Below are 21,654 nucleotides of genomic sequence, written 5' to 3'. Positions count from 1 at the left end.
AAAAAAAAAAAAATGTAAAATTCAGGATGTGGTCACATCTGGAGGGAGACGGGGAATGGGCTGAGGAGGACCTACAGATAGACACAATGGCCTAGTCACGGTCTGGTCCTTCAGGGATATGGTGAGGCTCAGGTTTTCATTCTGTTATCATACCTAATACATATGATTGCTCTCTTGTATATGTCAAGTATTATGTAATAAAAATATTTTTTATCAGCTTGCAGGAGAACGGCTGGTATCTGCTTAGGCTTGTGCCAGCCGTACCATTGGCACATCAGCCGTTCTTCACCATGAATTCCTTCTCAGAGTTTAGCAGCCCTCTCTCACCTAAAGGTTGGATGCACATAGTGACTGCCAACCCTGGATCAGCCTGCATCCCACCCAGGCCTCCAGCACTTCCAGCCACACTTACTCACTGTGCTTAGCAGGGCTTACACAGTCAGTGCCTCAACCATTAACTAGGGTGATACTAAACCTACACAGACCACTCCTTGGAACCCCCATAAAAACCCCTGATAGGCCAGGCTCAGTGGCTCACGCCTGTAATCCCAGCACTTTGGGAGGCCGAGGCGGGTGGATCACAAGGTCAGGAGATCGACACCATCCTGGCTAACATGGTGAAACCCCATCTCTACTAAAAATACAAAAAATTAGCCAGGCATGGTGGTGCGCGCCTACAGTCCCAGCTACTCAGGAGGCTGAGACAGGAGAATAGCTTGAACCCGGGAGGCGGAGGTTGCAGGGAGTCAAGATCACACCACTGCACTCCAGCCTGGCAACAGAGTGAGACTCCAAAAAAAAAAAAAAATCCCTGATAACTAACCACATTTAATTCACCCTTCCCCTTCCTGAGAACTGGAGGCCTTTGTGAGTATTCTGGCCAAACAGGATACCAGAACACAAGGTCATGCCAGAGTCTGTGTTGCCTTTTGTCCACCGAGTCACAGACTTCTGCCACATGCCTCCTCACCTGCTTCTTTCTTCAGATAGGCTTACTCGTTGGGACAAACCAGCGTAAAGTGTGTGGGATTCCCTGAAGCCAGCCTTTTCTGTTTTGGAAGGAATTCAGATCTTTCTGCCCTAAAGAAGCCTGGCCTGGGATAGAATATTTTTATAACCCTGCTACATTAAATGACCTGTAGAACATCCTTAATTGCTCACCTTCATCTCAGTTTCTATTATTTCTACTTTATTATTTCTACTTTTTTTTTTTTTTTTTTTTTTTTTTTTTGAGATGGAGTCTCACTCTGCTGCCCAGGCTGGAGTGCAGTGGTGTGATCTTGGCTCACTGCAACCTCCGCCTCCCAGGTTCAAGCAATTCTCCCACCTCAGCCTCCTGAGTAGCTGGGATTACAGGTGCCCGCCACCATGCCTGGCTAATTTTTGTATTTTTAGTAGAGACAGCGTTTCACCATGTTGGCCAGGCTGGTCTCGAACTCCTGACCTCAAATTATCTGTCTGCCTTGGCCTCCCAAAAGGTAGGGATTACAGGCATGAACCACTGCGCCTGGCCAGTTTCTGTCTATTATTTCATTTCAACCTCACAACCACCTTGAGATCATATTTTTTATCCCCATTATACAGAGGAAGAGACTGAGACTCAGATTTTTAAAAAACCACCCAAAGCAAAGTTCTAGAGCTATGAGGTGGACATCTGGGATTTACACCACAGGTGCTTCTGTCACAGAGCCTACCCTCTTTCTGGAGTGCTATGTTGCCTCCCCTCACCAAGGTGAGATGCCCAGAGCTGGACTTCCTGGGAGACCACAGAGCGAGGGGAGTGCCCTCCCAGAGGGTGGGGACCAGCTGAGCCTGGACTACAACCTGCTTGGGAAGGAGTCTGATTCCTGGGCCAAGTGCTAACAGAATTCCTATTTATTTATTTATTTATTGGAGATGGAGTCTCACTCTGTCACCCAGGCTGGAGTGCAGTGGCACAATCTCGGCTCACTGCAACCTCCGCCTTCCAGGTTCAAGCGATTCTCCTGCCTTAGTCTCCCGAGTAGCTGGGATTACAGGCACATGCCACCACACCCAGCTCATTTTTGTATTTTTAGTAGAGATGGGATTTTGCCGTGTTGGCCAGGCTGGTCTCGAACTCCTGACCTCAGGTGATCTGCCCACCTCGGCCTCCCAAAGTGCTGGGATTACAAGTGTGAGCCACCATGTCTGGTCTGATAACAGAATTCCTAACCGTGCTCCTGCAACAATCAGGATGATGTGTGAGGCTCGCTAGTGATGCAGAGGCCTACAGAGCAGAATCCCTGCCCTCAGGGGCTGACTCTTGCACTGGGAAGACAAGACAGATGCACATGAAGAGGTATCTGAGAATACAGGAAAATACACAACAAGTATCAGCTGGTCTTCCTGGCAGAGCATCACAGAGGCAATGAGAATCCAGCTGGAGCAGGGAGACAAGAGTCTGGGACCAGCAGGTGACTCTCAACAGTATCCTTTCATCCCACAACCTGTCTTTGAGGATCCACTGTGTGCCCTGTGCTATGTTTGGTGGTGTGGGTTGAAAGATGATGGAGACCCGGTCCTGCCCACAGGTGACTTACAGTCTAGTCCATGAAATAGATGTGCTCAGAAGGGGCTTTGCTGGGGCCGCGGTGCTGAGGGAAGGCTGCACAGAGGAAGTGATGCCTGAACTATGATTTCAAGACTGAACAGGGGTTTGTAGTCATCCCAAGAGAAGGCAGGGGGTAGCGCAGAGGCACGGAGAAGTGAGATGCACACAAGAACAACACAGACTGTAACACAAAATTAATGTCAGCAAAATGTGTGGCTAACTCACTGAGTACACACCTGACCCTGTGCTAGTCTCACATGTGTTATATCCTTTCATCCTCACACTAGCCCTCATTATCCCCATTTTACAGAGAGAAAACCGAGGCTCGGAGAGGTTAAGTCCATCCAGATAAAAAGGCAGAACCTTTTTATCTGAGTCCAGGACTGCTGTACGCAGGCCCACGTGCTTACCCATGTTGGGGCTGGGAGAGGAGCGGGTGCAGGGTGGCAGGGGCCAGGCTGAGGAGTGTACAACGATACAGTCATATCTGCTGCTGCTGCACTCCTAATTAGACTGTTTAAAAATGACCAAAGTGGCCGGGCGCGGTGGTTCACGCCTGTAATGCCAGCACTTTGGGAGGTTGAAGTAGGCATATCACCTAAGGTCAGGAGCTGGAGACCAGCCTGGCCAACATGGTGAAAGCCCGTCTCTACTAAAAATACAAAAATTAGTCGGGCATGGTGGCGGGTGCCTGTAATTCCAGCCACTTAGGAGGCTGAGGCAGGAGAATTGCTTGAACCTGGGACGTGGAGGCTGCAGTGAGCCATGATTGCGCCATTGCACTCCAGCCTGGGCAACAGAGCGAGACTCCATCTTGAAAAACAAATTAGGCCGGGCGCGGTGGCTCAAGCCTGTAATCCCAGCACTTCGGGAGGCCGAGGCGGGTGGATCACGAGGTCAGGAGATCGAGACCATCCTGGCTAACATGGTGAAACCCCGTCTCTACTAAAAATACAAAAAACTAGCCGGGCGTGGTGGTGGGCGCCTGTAGTCCCAGCTACTCGGAGGCTGAGGCAGGAGAATGGCGTGAACCCGGGAGGCGGAGCTTGCAGTGAGCCGAGATCGCACCACTGCACTCCAAGCCTGGGCGACAGAGCGAGACTCTGTCTCAAAAAAAAAAAAAAAAAAAGAAAAACAAATTAAATTAAATTAAATTAAATTAAAATAAGACTGACTAAACTGATCAGAAAAGAAGATCCTTTGGGGCTGAGAAAGGCTAAAACATGGTCCAAGTTTAACAAAAAGGGACTTGGAGGTAAGTGACCACAGCTGTGAGGGAGGGCAGTGCCACTGTGGGTCTGCCGAGGGAGGGATGGAGACGATGCAGCCACGTTAGAGGAGGCAAGCCTTCTTCCCGATGCTGTGCCGGTTGGACCCTGGTGGAACCATTTCCCCGCCACGCCCTAGGGACTCACTGCAGCACGGATCCTGCCTGGAGTGAGACCACGCAATGAAGCCTCATCCACCATGTGCCCAGTACTGAAAAGTTTCATGCCAGGTTCACAAACTGTTAAACGTAAGATATTCTATCCAGCTCATTAAGCTGTACACTGACAGGTTGTGTGCTCGCCTGTACGCATGTTTGTGATATTGTAAAATATATATTTGGTCTTCGACCTAGTTTCCCAGCGTACAACTCCTAAAATCCTTAGAATCTCCAAAGTGATGTCTTTTTGTATGCTAATGAGCTGATGGAGAGCTGGCAGCCCCTAGGGAGCTTCAGGATGGGGGCTGGTTACCCCAAAATACCCAGGCAGGATTAAAGGGTTGGACTTTCTTTTCTTTTCTTTTTTTTTTTTTTTTTAACGGAGTTTGACTCTGTCTCCCTGGCTGGAGTGCAGTGGTGTGATCTCAGCTCACTGCAACCTCCGCCTCCTGGGTTCAAGTGATTCTCCTGCCTCAGCCTCCCCAGTAACTGGGATTACAGGCGCCTGCCACCACGCCCAGCTAATTTTTTTGTATTTTTAGTAGAGATGGGGTTTCACCATGTTGGTCAGGCTGGTCTCGAACTCCTGATCTCAGGTGATCCACCTGCCTCGGCCTCCCAAAGTGCTGCGATTACAGGTGTGAGCCACCACGCCAGGCCAAGATTAGAGGGTTGGACTTTCAACCCCAACCCCAACCCCATCCTTCGGGAAGGGGAGAGGGGCTGAAGGTTAAGTTGATCACTAGTGGCCAATAGTTTAATCAATGATACCTATGGAATGAAGCCCCCATACAAACCCAAAAGGACAGGGTTCAAGTGCTTCCGGATAGTTGAACACATGGAGGTTCCTGGAAGGTGGCGTGCCTGGGGAAGGCATGGAAGCTCAGTGCAGCTTCTCCCAGACCTCGCCCTCTGCACCTCTTCATCTGTATCCTTTATAATAAACCAGTAAACCAGTAATATCCTTTATAATAAACCAGTAAACGTGTGTTCCTGTGTTCTGCGAGCCACTCTAGCAAATTAATGGAGCCCAAGGAGGGAGTCATGGGAACTCTGATTTATAGCAAGTCAGTCAGGACCACACGTAAAGCAGCCTGGGGCGTGGGATTGACACTGGAAGTGGGGGGCTGTCCTGGGGACTAAGACCTCAACCTGTGGGATTAGATACTATGTCCAGGTGGAGAGCGTCAGAATTGAATTAGATTGGAGGACGCTGACTGACGGCAGCCACAGAATTGACGGCTTGCTTGGTATGTGCACGCATTTGGTCACAGAAGTCTTCTGTACTGATTATTGCAGGGTGAAAGCAGAGAAAAGACAGTTTTCATCTTTTCCTATACTTTCATTAAAAAGTTAATCATTCGGCCAGGCGCAGCGGCTCACAGCTGTAATCCCAGCACTTTGGGAGGCCCAGGCAGGTGGATCATCTGAGCTCAGGAGTTTGAGACCAGCCTTGCCAACATGGCAAAACCTTGTCTCTACTAAAAATACAAAACTTAGCCAGGTGTGGCGGCACACGCCTGTGATTCCAGCTACTTAGGAGGCTGAGGCAGGAGAATTGCTTGAACCTGGGAGGCGAGGTTATAGTGAGCCGAGATCAGGTCACTGCAATCCAGCCTGGGCAACAGTGTAAGACTATGTCTTAAAAAAAAAAAAAAAAAAAAAAAAAAGTTAAACAATCATTCTATCCTCCTATCTTGGCAAAAACCGTATTTGCTACCTAGAGGACTAGATTGTCCCATAAAGTTCACGCTAGACAGTGGTGACCTGGGAGATCCAGCCCTGAGCCTGCAGCCTGCCCATCCCTTCTGCATCCCACACTGGACGCCCCAGCCACACCCTCAAACTCCAGCCACAGTCCTTGCAAATGAATCTCCCTGGACCAGCCCTTCGCCACCAGCAGTGTGGCCTGCCCTGGCAGGATGAGCCCCAGGCAGAGGCCTGCAGGGCCCGGAAGCAGGCTCACGGCTGTCTGGGCCAGAAACCCCAGGAGCCTAAATTCTCATGATGCGGCTGAAGAGGGTGGGCATGGGCTGTAGGTGGGCATTTCTCCCTGAGGACCCAGCATGCCTTCTCCTTTCAGGTAAAGCGTGTTTTCCCTTATGTCCTGGCTGTGAGGAAACGCAGGGGAAGCTCCATTCTTAAAGCTCCATCCTTGCACCCGCATTGACCTTGACTTGCATATTTGTCTTCTCCTTGACCTTGATCCTGCTCTTCTGTTTTTGTTATTTATTTTTATTTTTTGAGATGGAGTCTCACTCTGTTGCCCAGGCTGGAGTGCAGTGGTGTGATCTCGGCTCACTGCAACTTCCACCTCCTGAGTTCAAGCAATTCTTCTGCCTCAGCCTCCTGAGTAGCTGGGATTACAGGCATGCATCACTATGCCCAGCTAATTTTTGTTTTTTTAGTAGAGACAGGGTTTCACCATGTTGGCCAGGCTGGTCTCGAACTCCTGACCTCAAGTGATCTGCCTGCCTCGGCCTCCCAAAGTGCTGGGATTACAGGTGCAAGCCACCACAACTAGCCTGTTTTTATTTTGTTATTTAATTTGATGTATTTTCCGTCATAAGCCTCTTGAGGGCAGGCATACTGGATTCCAGACTCCCTGCCCTATGGGGAAGGGAAACGCTGTAAGACACCAGAGGGAAGCTTCTAAATCAGAGAACTGGGGGCAGGCCTCCTCTTTCCCTGATTTAAAGGCAATTATGTGGCTATAGGACTTGCAGGAAGTTGTAGAAAAGCAGGTGAGAGATCAGAAGAGGGAGAACAAGTAGTTAAAGGTGAGTAGAGGATGGGTTGCCTGGGAGAAATTGTTCTAGGGAAGGAATGAGAGTTGAAGCCAGCTGGACTTCCTGGGTCAACTGGGGACTTAGAGAACTTTTCTTACAAGAGGTTTGCAAAATGCACCAATCAGTGCTCTGTAAGAATGCACGAATCAGTGCTCTGTAGCTAGCTAGAGGTTTGTAAAATGGACCAATCAGCACTCTGTAAAATGGACCAATCAGCAGGACGGGGTGGGGGGACAAAAAGGGAATAAAAGCTGCACCCCACCCCACCCCCCAGCAGTAGAAACCTGCTTGTGTCTCCTTCCATGCTGTGGAAGTTTTGTTCTTCCGCTCTTCACAATAACTCTTGCTGTTGCTCACCCTTGGGGTCCTTAAGAGCTGTAACACTCACTGCGAGACCACAAACCCACCGGAAGGAACCAACTCCAGACAGGAAAATTCAGAGATGAGACAAACCCTGGTCCTCAAGTGCAAACTGGAACCATAACCCTGGAATCCCAGCACTTTGGGTGGTTGAGGCAGGAGGATTGTTTGAGCCCAGGAGTTCAAGCAAGAGTAATGTAAGGAGATGCCATCTCTACAAAAAAAAAAAAAAAAAAAAAAAAAGCCAGGCACCGTGGCTCACGCCTGTAATCCCAGCACTTTGGGAGGTCGAGGTGGGCGGGTCACCTGAGGTCAGGAGTTCAGGACCAGCCTGGCCAACATGGTGAAACTCCATCTCTATTAAAAATACAAAAATTAGCCAGGCGTGGTGGCAGGTGGCTATAATCCCAGCTATGTGGGAGGCTGAGGCAGGAGAATCGTTTGAACCCAGGAGGTGGAGGTTGCAGTGAGCTAAGATCTTGCCATTGCACTCCAGACTGGGCGATAAGAGTGAAAACTCTGTCTCAAAAATAAATAAAAATAAAAATTAAAAAAATTAGCCACATACAGTGCTTGCCTGTAGTCTTAGCGATTTGGCAAGCTAAGGCAGGAGGATCACTTGACCCCAGGAGGTTGAGGCTACAGTGGGCTGTGATTGTACCACTGTACTCCAGCCTGGGCAACAGAACAAGATCCTGTCTCAAACCAAACCAAACTGAAACTTGACAGTGATATTCACATCCTCAGGAACAAAACCTGGGTCTGGATTAAGGAAAGACTGAAGCCAGATCTAAGGAAGAACTTCCTGGTTGTGGTGTGGTGTCACTGAAGGGCCTGGCTTTAGGCAGTTTGTCTCTTGTTTAGTGCTCTGGGGTTTACCACTCATGGAGCCTTGGGCAACGGAATGGTGCCTCAGGGCCTTAGTTTCTCATCTGTAGAATGGGGATAACTAGAGTCTCTGCCTCCTGGGGTTGTCGGGAGGATGAGCTAATGTGTGTGCTTTGTTTCCTCAATATATGTGATACCTGGGACATCATAAGCGAGGAATTACTAGCTGCCACTGGAGCCTGCCCACTTGCTTCTGAGCTCCTTACAGCTCCCGGTTGGGTCCTGTGAGTCTCAGTTTTCTTTTATTCTTTTTTTTTTTTTTTTTTTTTTTGAGACAGAGTTTCACTTTTATTGCCCAGGCTGGAGTGCAATGGCCAGATCTCAGCTCACCGCAACTTCCGCCTCTCGGTTGAAGCAATTCTCCTGTCTCAGCCTCCGCAGTAGCTGGGATTAGAGGCACGTGCCACCACATCCGGCTAATTTTGTATTTTTAGTAGAGATGGGGTGTCTCTATGTTGGCCAGGCTGGTCTCGAACTCCTGACCTCAGGTGATCCACCCTCCTTGACCTCCCAAAGTGCTGGGATTACAGGCATGAGCGACCGCACCCTGCTGAGCCTCAGTTTTCTCACAGGTAACTTGGGGATGAAGAGGCTGCTTTCCTGAGGCTGCTTTAGCTTCCAGGACAAGGCAGAGGTCACAGACTCCATCCTTACTGGTAGCAGAGAAGGGCTCCGGAATCCCCTAGAGAAGCTTCAGTTAAGATGGAGGACTACCCAGCCTGAGGCTAGACATTCTCTCCCCTGAAGTCAGGGGCTGGGTGGGGTGACATGCAGATGTGCTGCCCAAGGGCAGAAGCGGAGGGGAGGGGAGAGCCAGTCTGAGTTGTGAGGACACTTCGCTGGATGAATGGGGAGATCCCTGGCCAGTCACTCCCCTCTGCGTCTCCTTGGGGTTCCATCTGCAGACTGGGGCTTGGCCCTCACTAAGGCTGCTGGGGACGGGACCAGCTCCGTTGGAGAGAGGGTGGGTGCCACCTGGGCACTCCGTCACCTGTGGAAAGGTGGCAATAGCACTGTGGGCTTTCAAGGCAAGGGAGGGTGGGAGGAACCAGACTTGAAGGGAGCCAGGGGAAGGGGTGGACACAGTCATTGGCCAGGAACAAGAGACAGTCCCTAGAGGAAGATTAGGAACCAACCTCAGCTTTAGAATGGAGAAGATCATGAAGGAAAGAAAAGAGGCGACTTCTCTGAAGACAAGCTTTTTGTAGACTTGGGGAAAAGCTGACAGTAAAGAAACAGCAAGAAGGCTGGTCATGGTGGCTTATGCCTGTCATCCCAGCACTTTGGGAGGCCGAGGCAGGTGGATCACTTGAGGTCAGGAGTTTGATACCAGCCTGACCAACATGGTGAAACCCTATCTCTACTGAAAATACAAAATTAGCTGGGCGTGGTGGCGCGTGCCTGTAATCCCAGGTACTTGGGAGGCTGAGGCAGGAGAATTGCTTGAACCTGGGAGGTGGAACTTGCAGTGAGCCGAGGTCACACTACTGCACTCCAGCCTGGGCAACAAGAGCGAAACTCTGTCTCTAAATAAATAAATAAATAGAAAAAAAAAGAAACAGAAGTGGACTGGAATTCTCACAACTCAAAACTATCCAGTCAGGACCAACTCCCTCCCAGAGCAATGTTTATTTTGCTTTTTAATTCGCATGTGCCTTGCTTCCTTCCAGAAAGGATTTGAAGAGGTTGACAGCAAATGTGTATCCTAAAGACAAGTCTTTATTGAGGATCCACTATGCCCAGGCCAGGTACAAAGACTCCAACATGCCTGCCCTCAAGAGGCTGATGACGGAAAACACATCAGATTCAATAACAAAATGAAAACGGAAGAGCAGGATCAGGGTCAAGGTCCACCCGGGTGCAAGGATGGGGCTTCAGGTGGACCTCTAAGTTTTCTCACAGCCAGGACATAAAGGGAAGCGTGCTTTATCGGAAAGGAGAAAGCATGCTGGCTCCTCGGGGAGAAATAAAGCTGAAGGTCGAATTGTAAAAGTGAAATGAACAATTGGCTGTGTCAGAGATACCAACACAAGAATTGCACTAGGGCAAGAAAGAAGATTCTGCCCGACTGCTTTCTGGCACTTATGTGATGGAGACCAGATGCAAAGCAGCAAAAAGGACTAAGTAGAAGGAAAGAGCTTAGTGCTGGAAGGAATCTGAGAGGTCATTTACGCTATCCTTTCGGTTTCGCAGATGAGGAAACTGAGGCCCAGGAGGCAGTGATTTGATCAAGGTCGCCCCTTACCCATCCCAGGGGCAACAAAATGCTCACATGGCCACTGCTGTCAGCAACTGTGCAGTCCCAGCTTAAAGACAGTCTGATGACTTGTGGAAAGGTGGCCAGTGAGGAGGGCACATCCCCAAATAAGAGACTTCCCAGACGTTCACAGATAGTATCTATAAGCCCAAAGTATCAGCCTTTGAGTGGAAGGTCAAGTGTAAACTTGCCTCAAAACCATCCTTTGGCGAACAAAGTAGAATATGAACAAGCACATTTTTATGCCAGTAACAAGTCCACAACCGAGCTTGAATGGTGGTAGAAGGAAAAAGGGCTTTAGGTCCACCAGGATGTGGGCTCGGCTTCCCACGCCATACCCAGGCTGCACTATGGGACTCCCTATCAATAAACTGGCAAGAATTAGACTCAGATAGATCATGGCGTCTGTATGGGGACCAGCACGTAGCACACGGTCAACAAACATATTAACCTGTTCCTGGATAGAGAAACAACTTCCGCCAATTGCAATCTTAAAATTAACGACTTAGACACTTAAGCATGGTGTGAGCTGGTGAGCGTGGAGGGGGAAATAGTACACGAATAGGAAACGTTTGCAAATGGAACTGGGATTTAAAAAAAAAGAAAAGAAACCCAGGGGAATTGACACTGGGAGAAAAGGCTCATCTCCGCTTCTGGGACAGCAGCCTGCTCTGGTCGAGGGGCCCGTCCATCTTGGGAGACCCTCTAAGGACCCTTCATAGTTCAGGGCTACGTGACCTAAGCCAAGTGGGGTCCAAGCTAAGCAGCGCAGAGCAGACTGACCCCTGCTCAACAGGCCCCGGGTTGGGCTGCCTTTTAAAGTCAGAGAGAGGAGGTGGAAGTATTTCAATGAACAAGCAAAAACGTGAGTACTCCAGTTGAAGAGGGATGTTGGGGGGAGGTTTGTGAAAGGTACAACTGCGCAGGTGGACAGAAGCAAAATCATAGGGAGCCTCAGTGCCAGATAGGAAGAGGGGAGCCATGGGAGGTTTTAGAGCAGGGGAGTGGCACCCTCAGCAGTCCGCCTTGTGAAGATGATTGGTGGGAGCTGGAGAGGAGGCGGGATGCCTGCTCACTCACGGCACAAGCCCCTATTTGCATTACTAATGAGATTGGTTTTCCTTGCTGGCCCAGCTGGCTCTGGCAGATAAGTGGGACTCTGTGCCCAGGGGCAGGTTTTCCAGAAAGGTCTTCCAGACAGACCTGGGTGCTTGGTCCTTTTGCTCCCATCCCCCTCCCCAACACACATGTACACACACTCAGTCCTCCCAGTTTTTCCAGCCGAGCTGGAGGGAAAGGCTTGTGCCCATCTCCTAGTTTGCTAGGCCTTACCCAGGCCATTAGGATTCCCTGATGACTACAGGCCTCAGCAGAGCCCCTTCCAGCTGGCGGCCCTTTGCCCTTGCCCCCCTCACCTCCACCTACATCTTCCCATGTGTCCCTGGTTGGAAATCTCACTCTGGGTCTGGCCGGTGGTTTTTGCATTAGGCCAGGAGGATAACCAAGCCCCATGGCCTGAGCTGTGAACCTGGGCATGCCCCGTGACCAGTTGGCCTCAGACCTGAGGCCTCTGTGCCCTCTCCCGGGGGCTCTCCATTGAGAATCAGGACCCCTACAGGAAGGAGCTGAGGACTCCCCTGTCCAGCCCCGCTTCTTCCTCTGCTGGAAATATCAGCTCCTCAAGCTCAGAGGCTCAGGGTTCATTCTTAGCACTGTCTGAGCAGGGTGTAGCTCTTATTCCTCTTTTCTTTCTTTCTTTTTTGTTTTTTTGAGACAGAATCTCGGTCTTGTTGCCCAGGCTGGAGTGCAGTGGTGCAATCTCGGCTCACTGCAACCTCCGCCTCCCAGGTTCAAGTGATTCTCCTGCCTCAGCCTCCCGAGTAGCTGGGATTACAGGCACCCACCACCATGCCCAGCTAATCTTTTGTATTTTTAGTAGAGACAGGGTTTCACTATGTTGGCCAGGCTGGTCTGGAACTCCTGACCTCAGGTGATCCACCCCCCTCAGCCTCCCAAAGTGCTGGGATTACAGCCACCACACCCAGCCTTCTTATTCCTCTTTTCTAGGACTCACAATGATAGTTAACTTCTCTGGAAAGAACCTGACACTTCCCAAAGTGCTTTCACAAAGAGTATTCCACCTGAAGTTCTTCACGGCCCTGCAAGCAGGCAGGGCAGGTGGTTGTGTTATTATCATCATCCAATTTGCAGATGAGAAAACTGAAGGAGGGAGGAGACTCATCGACGGTATGACAGCTCTTTGTGTGTAGAGTTTAGGGCTCTGCACGCCCGACCCTTCCCTGAGATCAGCTTTCAGTGACCACCCTCTCCACCAGGCACAGATGGAATAGCTGGGCCACCTGAACGTGGAACACAGCCTGCAGGACTGCAATCTCGGAGCTGGAAGTCCTTGGCCGGCAGCTTACCCAACTCTCCTATTTACTGAGACTCAGAACAGTTAAGGGAGTTGCCTAATATCAAGATGGTGGCAGAGCCAGGTCTCAGGTGCCCTAACTCCCTGCCTGGAAGCCGACCACCTCCTCACACTGGCCCCTCTCACCCCAGAGCCCGCTCCGGCGTCTCCTTCATTCCCTAGATGTATGGGTGTGCCTGACATTTCTGGAATTCACTCCACACACATAATGAGGCCATTTTGAGAAGGCCCGCCTCAGGGGGAACCAGAGAGCTGTCTAGTGTCCCCATCCTGACCCCTGCCAACTCCTCCCGGCTGTACAAGCCAGGCTGCAAACAGATAAATCGACACTACTGGCTTCGGCAAGCCTACCCCTGCTCGCCCTACACCTTTCCAGCCTGAAGAACTAGCAGTGAGGGATTTGGGATTCACCGCTGCCATGCAGGGAACGAAGCGGCCTCAGGTGTCATCAGGCGGGTTGCTGCATGGGTCAGTATTAATGTGGCAAATGCTGATGTCAACTTAGCAGGTATGGAAACAGAATGGGGGCTCCTATCAATGGCGTGGAAGTGATTGTAGCTGCACCCAGTGGCATTGGTGTGACTCTCTGAGATATTAGTTTGACATGAGGGTATGGGGCTGTGCCTGCTGGCAGAACTGTTGTGCACCTGGGGTAGCCGCTGTACTCACGAGAGATAGGCTGCCTAACGCTGAAGAACCGGGTTTCAGCCTCTGAGCGCGGGACCTTCTCTCCAGCCGCCGTGGCCCACTGAGACCCGAGCGACAGAAAAGGAGCAAACGGGCAGGCAGGCCCTCCCAGGCAGCAGCAGGACAGGGTGCCCGAAGGAGAGTGTGGAGTTGCCACTCAAAAGATTCTAGAAACTCTGGTCGGGTGCGGTGGCTCACGCCTGTAATCCCAGCAGTTTGGGAAGCCGAGGCAGGTGGATTACCTGAGGTCAGGAGTTCGAGACCAGCCTGGCCAACATGGTGAAACCCCATCTCTGCTAAAAAATACAAAAATTAGCCAGGCATCGTAGCGCGCACCTGTAATCCCAGCTACTTGGGAGGCTGAGGCAGGAGAATCGCTTGAACTCGGGAGGCAGAGGTTGCAGTGAGCCAAGGTTGTGCCACTGCACTCCAGCCTGGGCAACAGAGCAAGACTCTGTCTCAAACAAAAAGAAACTCAATAAACTCAACTCTGCCCAGGTGCCTTAGCTATTTCCCTGCCCAGAAGCAGGCAGGAGACCGAGTGCTCCTTCCCAGAAGGCCCGTTTTCCAGCGTGTCACCGTCCAGTCTCCCTTGCAGAAGTCCTGGGAGATGGGATCCGGCCTCTTCCCTCTCTTCCCACCTTCTCCACTCCCAGAAGCTATTCCTGCACTCCTGGCATAGCCTCTCATTGAGAGCAGGGAATTCCCTCCCTGGCAGCAGGATAAAGAAGGACCCTGCTTGGAGCTGGGACAGCCAAAGGGAAAGGGCCTGGACGGGGAGGAGGTAGAAGTCTGGCCCCTGCTGCCCCCCGCCCACATACCTCCACCCCCTTACCCCCGCCCCAAGAATGTAATTAAGCAGCAGCTTCTGCCAGGAGCCAAGCTTTCTGCCTTCCGACTATAAATCACCTTCTGAATCATCTCTCAGCTCCTAGAGAAGGAACTTCTGCTCAGGCTGCTCCAGGCGGCCCTGGTGCCACTCCCCCTGGGAAGCCTGCCTCCCTCACCCCTCCTGTGCCCAGCCCCCTGGCTCTAGGTCCTAGCAAGAGTCTGGCAGACTCTGGGGGTCGGGGAAGGATGAGGGGACACTCCAGTAACCTTCTCTACCCTGCCCGCCCCTTCCTGGGCAGGCAAAGAGCTGCAGTGAGGTTAGCCTAGCCCAGCGCCCTCAACTTAAGAATAAAGCTACAGCACTGTGGGGCAAGCAGGCAAAAAGAAGAAAAGGGGAAAACAGAGCCAGGTGTGGCAAATCTGGGAGGGCTTCTTGGAAAAGGCAAGTTTGGCTCCAGGGCTTCAGTGAGCCAATAGCTTGCAGATAGGAGGTGAAAACGGCTAACATCGATATATTTCCTGTACGCAAGGTATCATTCTAAGAAGTATTCACTGAATCATTTTTGAAACCCTATGAAATAGAGGCAATCATTACACTCATTTTACAGATGAGGAAACTGAGGCTTGTAGAGGTTAACTTGCCCTAGGTTACCCAGGTAGTACATGAAAAAGCCAGATGTGAATGCAGACGGCCTGGCTCCAGAAGAGTGGGAGGGTTTGGGGCGAGGTTTGGAAGTGCAAGCAGGTTGGCTTGGCGGGAGTAGGGCAGCCAGCTCTTTGGGATTTAGGTCAGATGGAGTCACAGAAAGAAAGGGGTGGACTGTCTAATACAGGCCCGGAATGTGTGCCATGGAGTGTCATGCTTCACAGCAATGAAGCCAGAACCTGTCATAGCCCTGTGACTCTGAGAGGCAGAAGAGACCCCTCCATATGGTTGACGAAAATGAAGCCCAGAAGGAGGCAGGGACTTGAATGAAGCCCAGAGAAGGGAAGGGACTCATCCTAGGCCAAGGGTCCATTGGTATTGAACTTGGAATTCAGACCTAGGTCTCTCCAACACCCCACTCTCACCATTTTCCAGCATACAGGATAACATGGATGTACAGATGTCACCTCAGGATGGCTCTTTGCAGGGGGTGTGGGTGGGGCTAGGCATGCCTCGTCCCTGCGTTAGGAATGAGGGGTGGAGGATGTCTTGCCCTCCTTGGCAGCTGGAGAAGGTTTCTGTGGCTCCCATCAGGGTGGGTGGAAAAGGTTCTGCTCAACTCCTGGCTCATCACATTCTGAGACCAAAAAAATTTCCTTTTTCCCACTTCTTTTTCCCTTGAAGGGTCTGTTAGCTGCATCCTCCTGTGAGATAAGTCACCTTTCCTGTGCCATCCCCTGGTTTCTTGTCTCCTGCCCAGACTGAGGAGAGACTTCTTCCAATTCTACATCTGCCCAAGTACCATTCATGTTTATTAGCATTAAGTTCTGTAGTGAATAGAATGAGAGATGCTTGCTGGGCTGAGTCCATTCTTTGGAGATTGCTAACCAGAGCCCTCTCTGCCTCAGTTTCTCCACCTTTGTCAGTGACTGAGCATGTACCCAGATGCCAGAGTGTGGGCTCTGGTAGGGCTTGGCTGGGTTTGCCACTGGTGAAGCTGCAGCAAGTACCTCCTAAAGAACTTGGCACCAAAGTCCAGCTCCTGCCTCTTTTGACCTCCTCGCCAAAGGTCTTCCCACCAGGCCAGGATTAATTGCAGGGCAGACATCATAGACCCAAGCCCTCAGATTCCCTGGGGTGGAGGTGGGGGTGATACTCAGACTCCACCCATCACTCACCTCCTGGCCCCGGAGCTGTGGATAAAATGCTCTGAGAGTCTAGAACTTTCCCTGAGAGCGTCCCCTTCCCCCATGCCGTCCCCACACATATTAAAGCAGGTTCTTCTAAGGACATAACTCAGCTCAGGCTCTTGGTATTATTATAACGTTTGACCTGTTTTTTTCTTTTTAAGCCAAATGTGATCCTATCAGAAGAATACCAACAGATCAGCCACCAATTTTGCTCCCTCTGGACTCCGAAGCCCCACCCATGACGGGGGCGGGGTGAGCAGGGGGGCTGTTAACTCACTTCCAAGAGACCTGGACTAATTTCCCCGCCATATCCCCCCAGGGAAAGGTCTGCCCTGGAAGGGAGACCACCCGGTTAAAGCCTGGCCATCCGATCTGGTATCTGCCCATCTGTCTGTCTGTCTGTCTGTGGGATCAACAGCCTCCAGCTAGCTCAGCTCCTCACCAGCCCCAGCCAGCCCAGCCCCAGTGAGCTGTAATTCCTGCCTGTTACAAGTGTTAACACCTGGCCTGGGGCCTTCCTCCCCCGCAGTCTCCAGGTGCCTCCCTGAGCCCAGCCCACTGACCCCCACGGGGTTTGACTGAACATGTTCACAGGCCTCTGAAAGGCGGGTGGAGGTGGGAGTGGGTGGGAGAGGCAGCAGGACATGTGACAGATGGGGAAACTAAGGTAGGTCCTAGGCAGGTGCTCGAGTGGAAGGATGGGTCCCAGGACGATGAGAACTCAGGTGTCCTATTTCCCAGGTCACTGCCCTTGTCCTCTGCAAAACACTTTCACCCAAGCTGTGAGGCAGGGCAGTCTGGGGACCCCTGGGTGAAGTGTAAGGAAGCAGACCCAGATGGGTGGCCACTGGTCCTCAGTCACACAGCGGCAGGGTGAGCTCCTGATCTCCAGCAGGCCCCCTCCATCTGCGTGTCCACCGCTGGAATGTAGCAGGTGCTGGGCTAGGCCCTAATAATATAGGTTCATCCCCCCACCCCACGCCCCCAAGAAGGAGAAGACAGACAAGTTTCTCCAGCAGGAGCTAACTGGGACTGACAAGGGGAATTCGAGAAATCAGTGCTGCTGTTTCCTGTCCCGGCTCTGTCACTACCTGGAGAACATCTCTTCCTCCCAGGGACGTCAGTTTGAGGCCCCTTAGAGCTGTCCCTTCTGGTCAACCTTCTCTCAGGACTGGGGTCTGAGCGGTGCGGGCTCAGGGTGTCGTGCTTGAGGGTCCGCATGGATGGAAATCCCAGCTACATGACTTCCCCTGTAAATCCTTCCTGGGGAATGAGTGAGCTGGGTGGTCCAAAGAGGGCAGGCCAGGATGGGCTTAGATGCTCAAAGTGCTGGAATCTGACTGCCTGGCGGGGGCTAGGTTGGGGAGTGGGGGCAGAAATGGAATCAGGAAGCAGAGGCCCTGATCTACCTACAGCCCCAGCCCTAGCCCTGAGAAGGTGACTCACCCTCCACCCCAGCTCCAAGACCAAAGGAAAACAACCTCAGAGAGAAGGGCCAGTGACTCTAGCGCCTGGACAGACAGGACAAGCTGGTGTCAAGGAATCCTGTGCCCCTGCCTCTCTAGCGTGCCATCCCTGGCCAGCTGTGCCCCCTGAAGCCACCTTGTGAGACTTTTGCTTCCTGTTGGACCTTCCCTCCGGGCCCATGGCTGCCCACCAGACACCCAAGCTCAGGTGTCATTCATACCCACAGGTAGATGTCTGCAAACATATTCACAGCCATTCAGCCCCAGGCCCAGCACCTGGGGACAGGATCACAGGCAGACTCAGACACAGCCCTCACACAGCTATGGACTTGAGTATCGCTCTCCTCCTTACAAGCACAATCAGGTCATGGCCATGAGCACTGATATTCACGCACAAAGACATCTGTGGGGCTTTCCTCACACTGTCATGAAGGCATGCGCGCGCACGTATACACACACACACACACACACACACACACACACTCACTCACATGCCCAGTCATGAACACAGTCAAGCCCAGCGTCACAAGCAGACACAGGCTCTGACCTTTACATGGGCAAAGATACTTCTAGACTTCTCTGTCTCTTACACATGTACATACACACATCACAGCATCAGCCACTTGCTAACACTTGTGTGCAGAGACACAGCACAACCTGTCATGGGCCATGGATTCCCCAACACACCCACACGATTTCATATCCACAGTAGCCCAGTTGCGGGCACAAACACTTTTGCACATACAGACACACTAGTGTATAGAAAACACCTCTCGGGGTCATAGACCCAGAACACATACACACACACAACACACACCCATACATCTCTCTCCTCGGCCTAGACAAAGCAGCATTCCTGTCCCCCACCAAATTCCCAAACAAGCCATGTGTCTAGCATTATGTTAGGGCCAATGTCTTGACCTTCCAGGTTTCCCCAGCGTTTCCTCCTATTGGGTAACCCCTATCTAGATGGTCCCCAAGACACCATCTAACACCAGAATCTCCACCGACTGGAAGAGTGCCCTCTTCTAGCTCATAGGGCTGGAGAGCCTGGGCTCTCTTCCTCAGTCCCTGCCACCTATGGGCTGCCAAGCCTTTCCTTCCTACCCTCCCCCAACCCGCCAGAGTCCCTGCGAAGGCAAGGCAAAAAACGGCATGGCCTTGGCCGGAGAATGGGAAGAGGGGCAGGAATGGCCGGGTGAGGCTAGACTGGTGTTGGCAGCAGTCTTTCCCCAGACTGGCCGAACCTCCTTCCTGAGGTCCCTGGCTGCCCTGGCCACCCCATGGACCTCTTTATGTGCTGGAAGCCTCAGGTGAGCCCAGCCCCACGGAAAAGTGTGGGTTGGGCAGAAGAAAGACTTCCCCTTGGCTGGCTGTCCTGGGAGCAACTCCTAGTACCCTCTAAACAGAGACCGTTGGCCATGTCCCCACCCTCTCTCCCAGGGGCCCCAAACACCCAGACACAAATGCTACCACCCCCAAACAACTGGAAGACTCGGGGTGTGGCCCCCAAATCTCGCTGTCTCTGCTCCTCCTACCCTAGGCTCTGGGTTGGTGAAAGGCAGGGAGTCTGGGGACCTGCAGGCAGTACCGCACCATGGTGGCACTTCTCTCTGACTTTCACCCCAGGGGCCACAGCCCATTTCTCACTCACAGATCCCAAATTCTTCCTCCTCACCTCCCACCCCCAGGCCGAGGCTCTCCTGCATCCAGGAGGGGAAGATTCTTTAATTAAAGTTTTCCGGAATGCAGAGGGCTGGAGACTGGGGAGAGGCGGGGTGTAATTTAGAGAACTGGTTTCAGTGTCTTCCCCTCTGGCCCCTGGGACCTGCAGAGGGTGGGAGAGCGGCGATGGGGCCGCTCTGAAAACAAGGGGACTCCTGGAGCTGGGGCTCCCAAAGGGATGTTTATTCCTCACCCCGGCCCCCCAGACACGCACAGCCCCCCAAGCACTGCGCCCGGCTTCCCAGCCTTATTTACTAAAATGTCTTTTGTATCCGCATTTCTCAGGGACGGAATTCTCCTTTCCCTCTCCCTTTCTCCTCGGTCCTCGGTTTTCCAAAAGGAACAAATGTGACATGGAGAATTGGATTTTTGGTCAAAGAATAACAAGCCTACCCCTCCCAGACAACCCATTTTCAAGGAACCCCCCTTTTGCCAGGGTGGACAAGCAAGAAATGAATAAAATCCGAATTCAATGGCATCCCGGATCAGCAAATACCATATTCACTTCAGAGGCTCAAGATGAATCTAGAGCAGTGGGGAGAATCTGATGAAATACCCCCACCCACTCCCCTGCCCCGGGAGGAGCCCTGAAGCCTTTGGGGTCTGAAATAGGAAGGCAAAGGGGGGTTATTGTGGGGGAATCTCTTGATGGAGGCGCCGGCAGAGGTGGGGTGGCAGTGAAGGAACAGGATGGTTTTGCCCATGAAGACCCCAAAATGGAGAAGAGGAGTGGCTGGGCCCCAGGGACAGTGCTGGATTTCCAGAAACCCAACTGCAAGCAAACGGGGGGTCTTCGGGGGCCTCTAGATTGGGACGGGCAGAGGGTTAGGATCTAAGAATAAGAAACCTTCTGAGATGGGAAAGTCCTCCAGCCCCTGCAGCGGGGAGCAGGGAAAATGGTGATTATCAGAGGAGCCAGGAGTTGGATTCTGAAGGCGACACCAGCAGAAAATCCAGGAGGGGTAGGTGGGTGGGGGGCTGGAGGGAGGCGAGGAGAGGAGCCCCAGCCCTGCCGCGGCCCACCCCCGGCCGGCGCCCCCACCTTCCCCGGACGCGGCGGAGAAACCGGGCCGCGGGCAGACAAGAGGCGAGTCTTACCACCAAATTGGGTAGCCAGCGAGGACCCTGGTGCCACCGAGCAGGAGGCCGAGGAGCAGCCCGAGCAGGTGGGGCTCCATTAGAAGCGGCGCCGAGGAGGAAGTTTGCCCGCGACCATGAAGAGGGGGAGCGACGCCCCCAATAGTTGGAACAAAGTCCACTTGAGATTGGAAATGACTTTCGGGCTTGTCAGAAGCGCACCTCCACCCGCAGCCGCCCCCCTCCCGAGCCCAGCGCGGAGCAGCCGGGTTTGAGGATGTCAGCGAGCAGCCAATCAGCGCCCGCGGCCTAAGGTAAGAGATGAGTCTGTAGTTCAGCCTGTCAATCACGCGCCCCTCCCGCCCGGCCCACAACTCGGGCTCCGGGAAGGGCATCGCCCAGCAAACTTGGGCAAAGCCCGCGCCCCGGACGCCGCGGGGCTTCGGGAGGATGCGGTGGGCCGGACCCTCTGCTACCGCCGCGGCCCCCCGCTGGCCAGGGTTAGGGCGCGGGGGTTCTGACCCGGGCGTTCACATGGCGAGGGCTTGGCGTGGGCATGAACGGGTGGCTCCTCTGCTGGCGGGGACTGTGACCCGTTGGGACGTGGGCCCGCGAGGAATCGAGGGTAGAAAGCACAGGGATGTTTCCAGAAGCCCCTCTCGGGCAGGCCAGGATCAGGGGGTCGGGGAACGCACCCCCTCCCAGCTTCCAGCCTCCCGAGTCCGCCTGCCCGCCGGCCTCTAGTCGTGGCCGCGGGAGGTCGCTTCCCGGGTGTCCGAGGAACGTGCGGAAAAGTCCGCTGAGGCTCGAAGGTCTGGCTGCGGGCGGCGCCGGGGTACGGAGCCGAGTGTCATTTGAGTCTTTTGTCAGGGATCAGATCGGTATCGGGACCTCCTGCTGCCTTTGCATTTCCTGCAACTGACACCAGCGGCCAGTCGCATTTCCTGCTCTCGGAGTCGGGTCACTTTCTCCTCCTTGAGGGGTTCAGGCCCGACCTCTGGCCAGGGTCGGAGGCACGACCCACAGCCTCACTGGGATTCTTGGTTGGACCATCAGGGACCGGTGAAATGCGCAGCTCTGGCCGAGGGCAGCCCAGGTCCTTGGAGGACCTTGCTGCCCTCCGGAGCGCCCCTCACTGCCTGACTGTCCCGCCTGAGACCCCGGTTCTGCTGATAGGGAGCTCCAGACTGGGGTTTGACGATAGAGGCTCTAGCCCTGTGCGGACACCAAATGCTTCCAGATACCCACCCCTCCCCACAGGAAAGGAGTCCTTCCAGGCCCCCTCCGGGCTTGCTTCCTCTCCTCT

General features: G+C 52.9%; 1 protein-coding gene across 1 annotated transcript in view; it reads right to left on the bottom strand.

The window, feature by feature from the left end:
• The window catches only part of WNT3 (Wnt family member 3), a 55,401-nt gene extending 34,795 nt beyond the window's left edge, over positions 1–20,606 (bottom strand). The window contains exon 1 of the mRNA XM_025362607.1: positions 20,370–20,606. Coding sequence (XP_025218392.1) covers positions 20,370–20,449 — 80 coding nt within the window. The 5' untranslated portion in view covers positions 20,450–20,606. The remainder of the gene's footprint in view (positions 1–20,369) is intronic.
• Positions 20,607–21,654: the final 1,048 nt, after the last annotated feature.

This window comes from Theropithecus gelada, chromosome 16, assembly GCF_003255815.1.
Source record: "Theropithecus gelada isolate Dixy chromosome 16, Tgel_1.0, whole genome shotgun sequence".
NCBI classification, from domain to species: Eukaryota; Metazoa; Chordata; class Mammalia; order Primates; family Cercopithecidae; genus Theropithecus; species Theropithecus gelada.
This window is presented reverse-complemented; position numbering and strand designations above follow the sequence as displayed.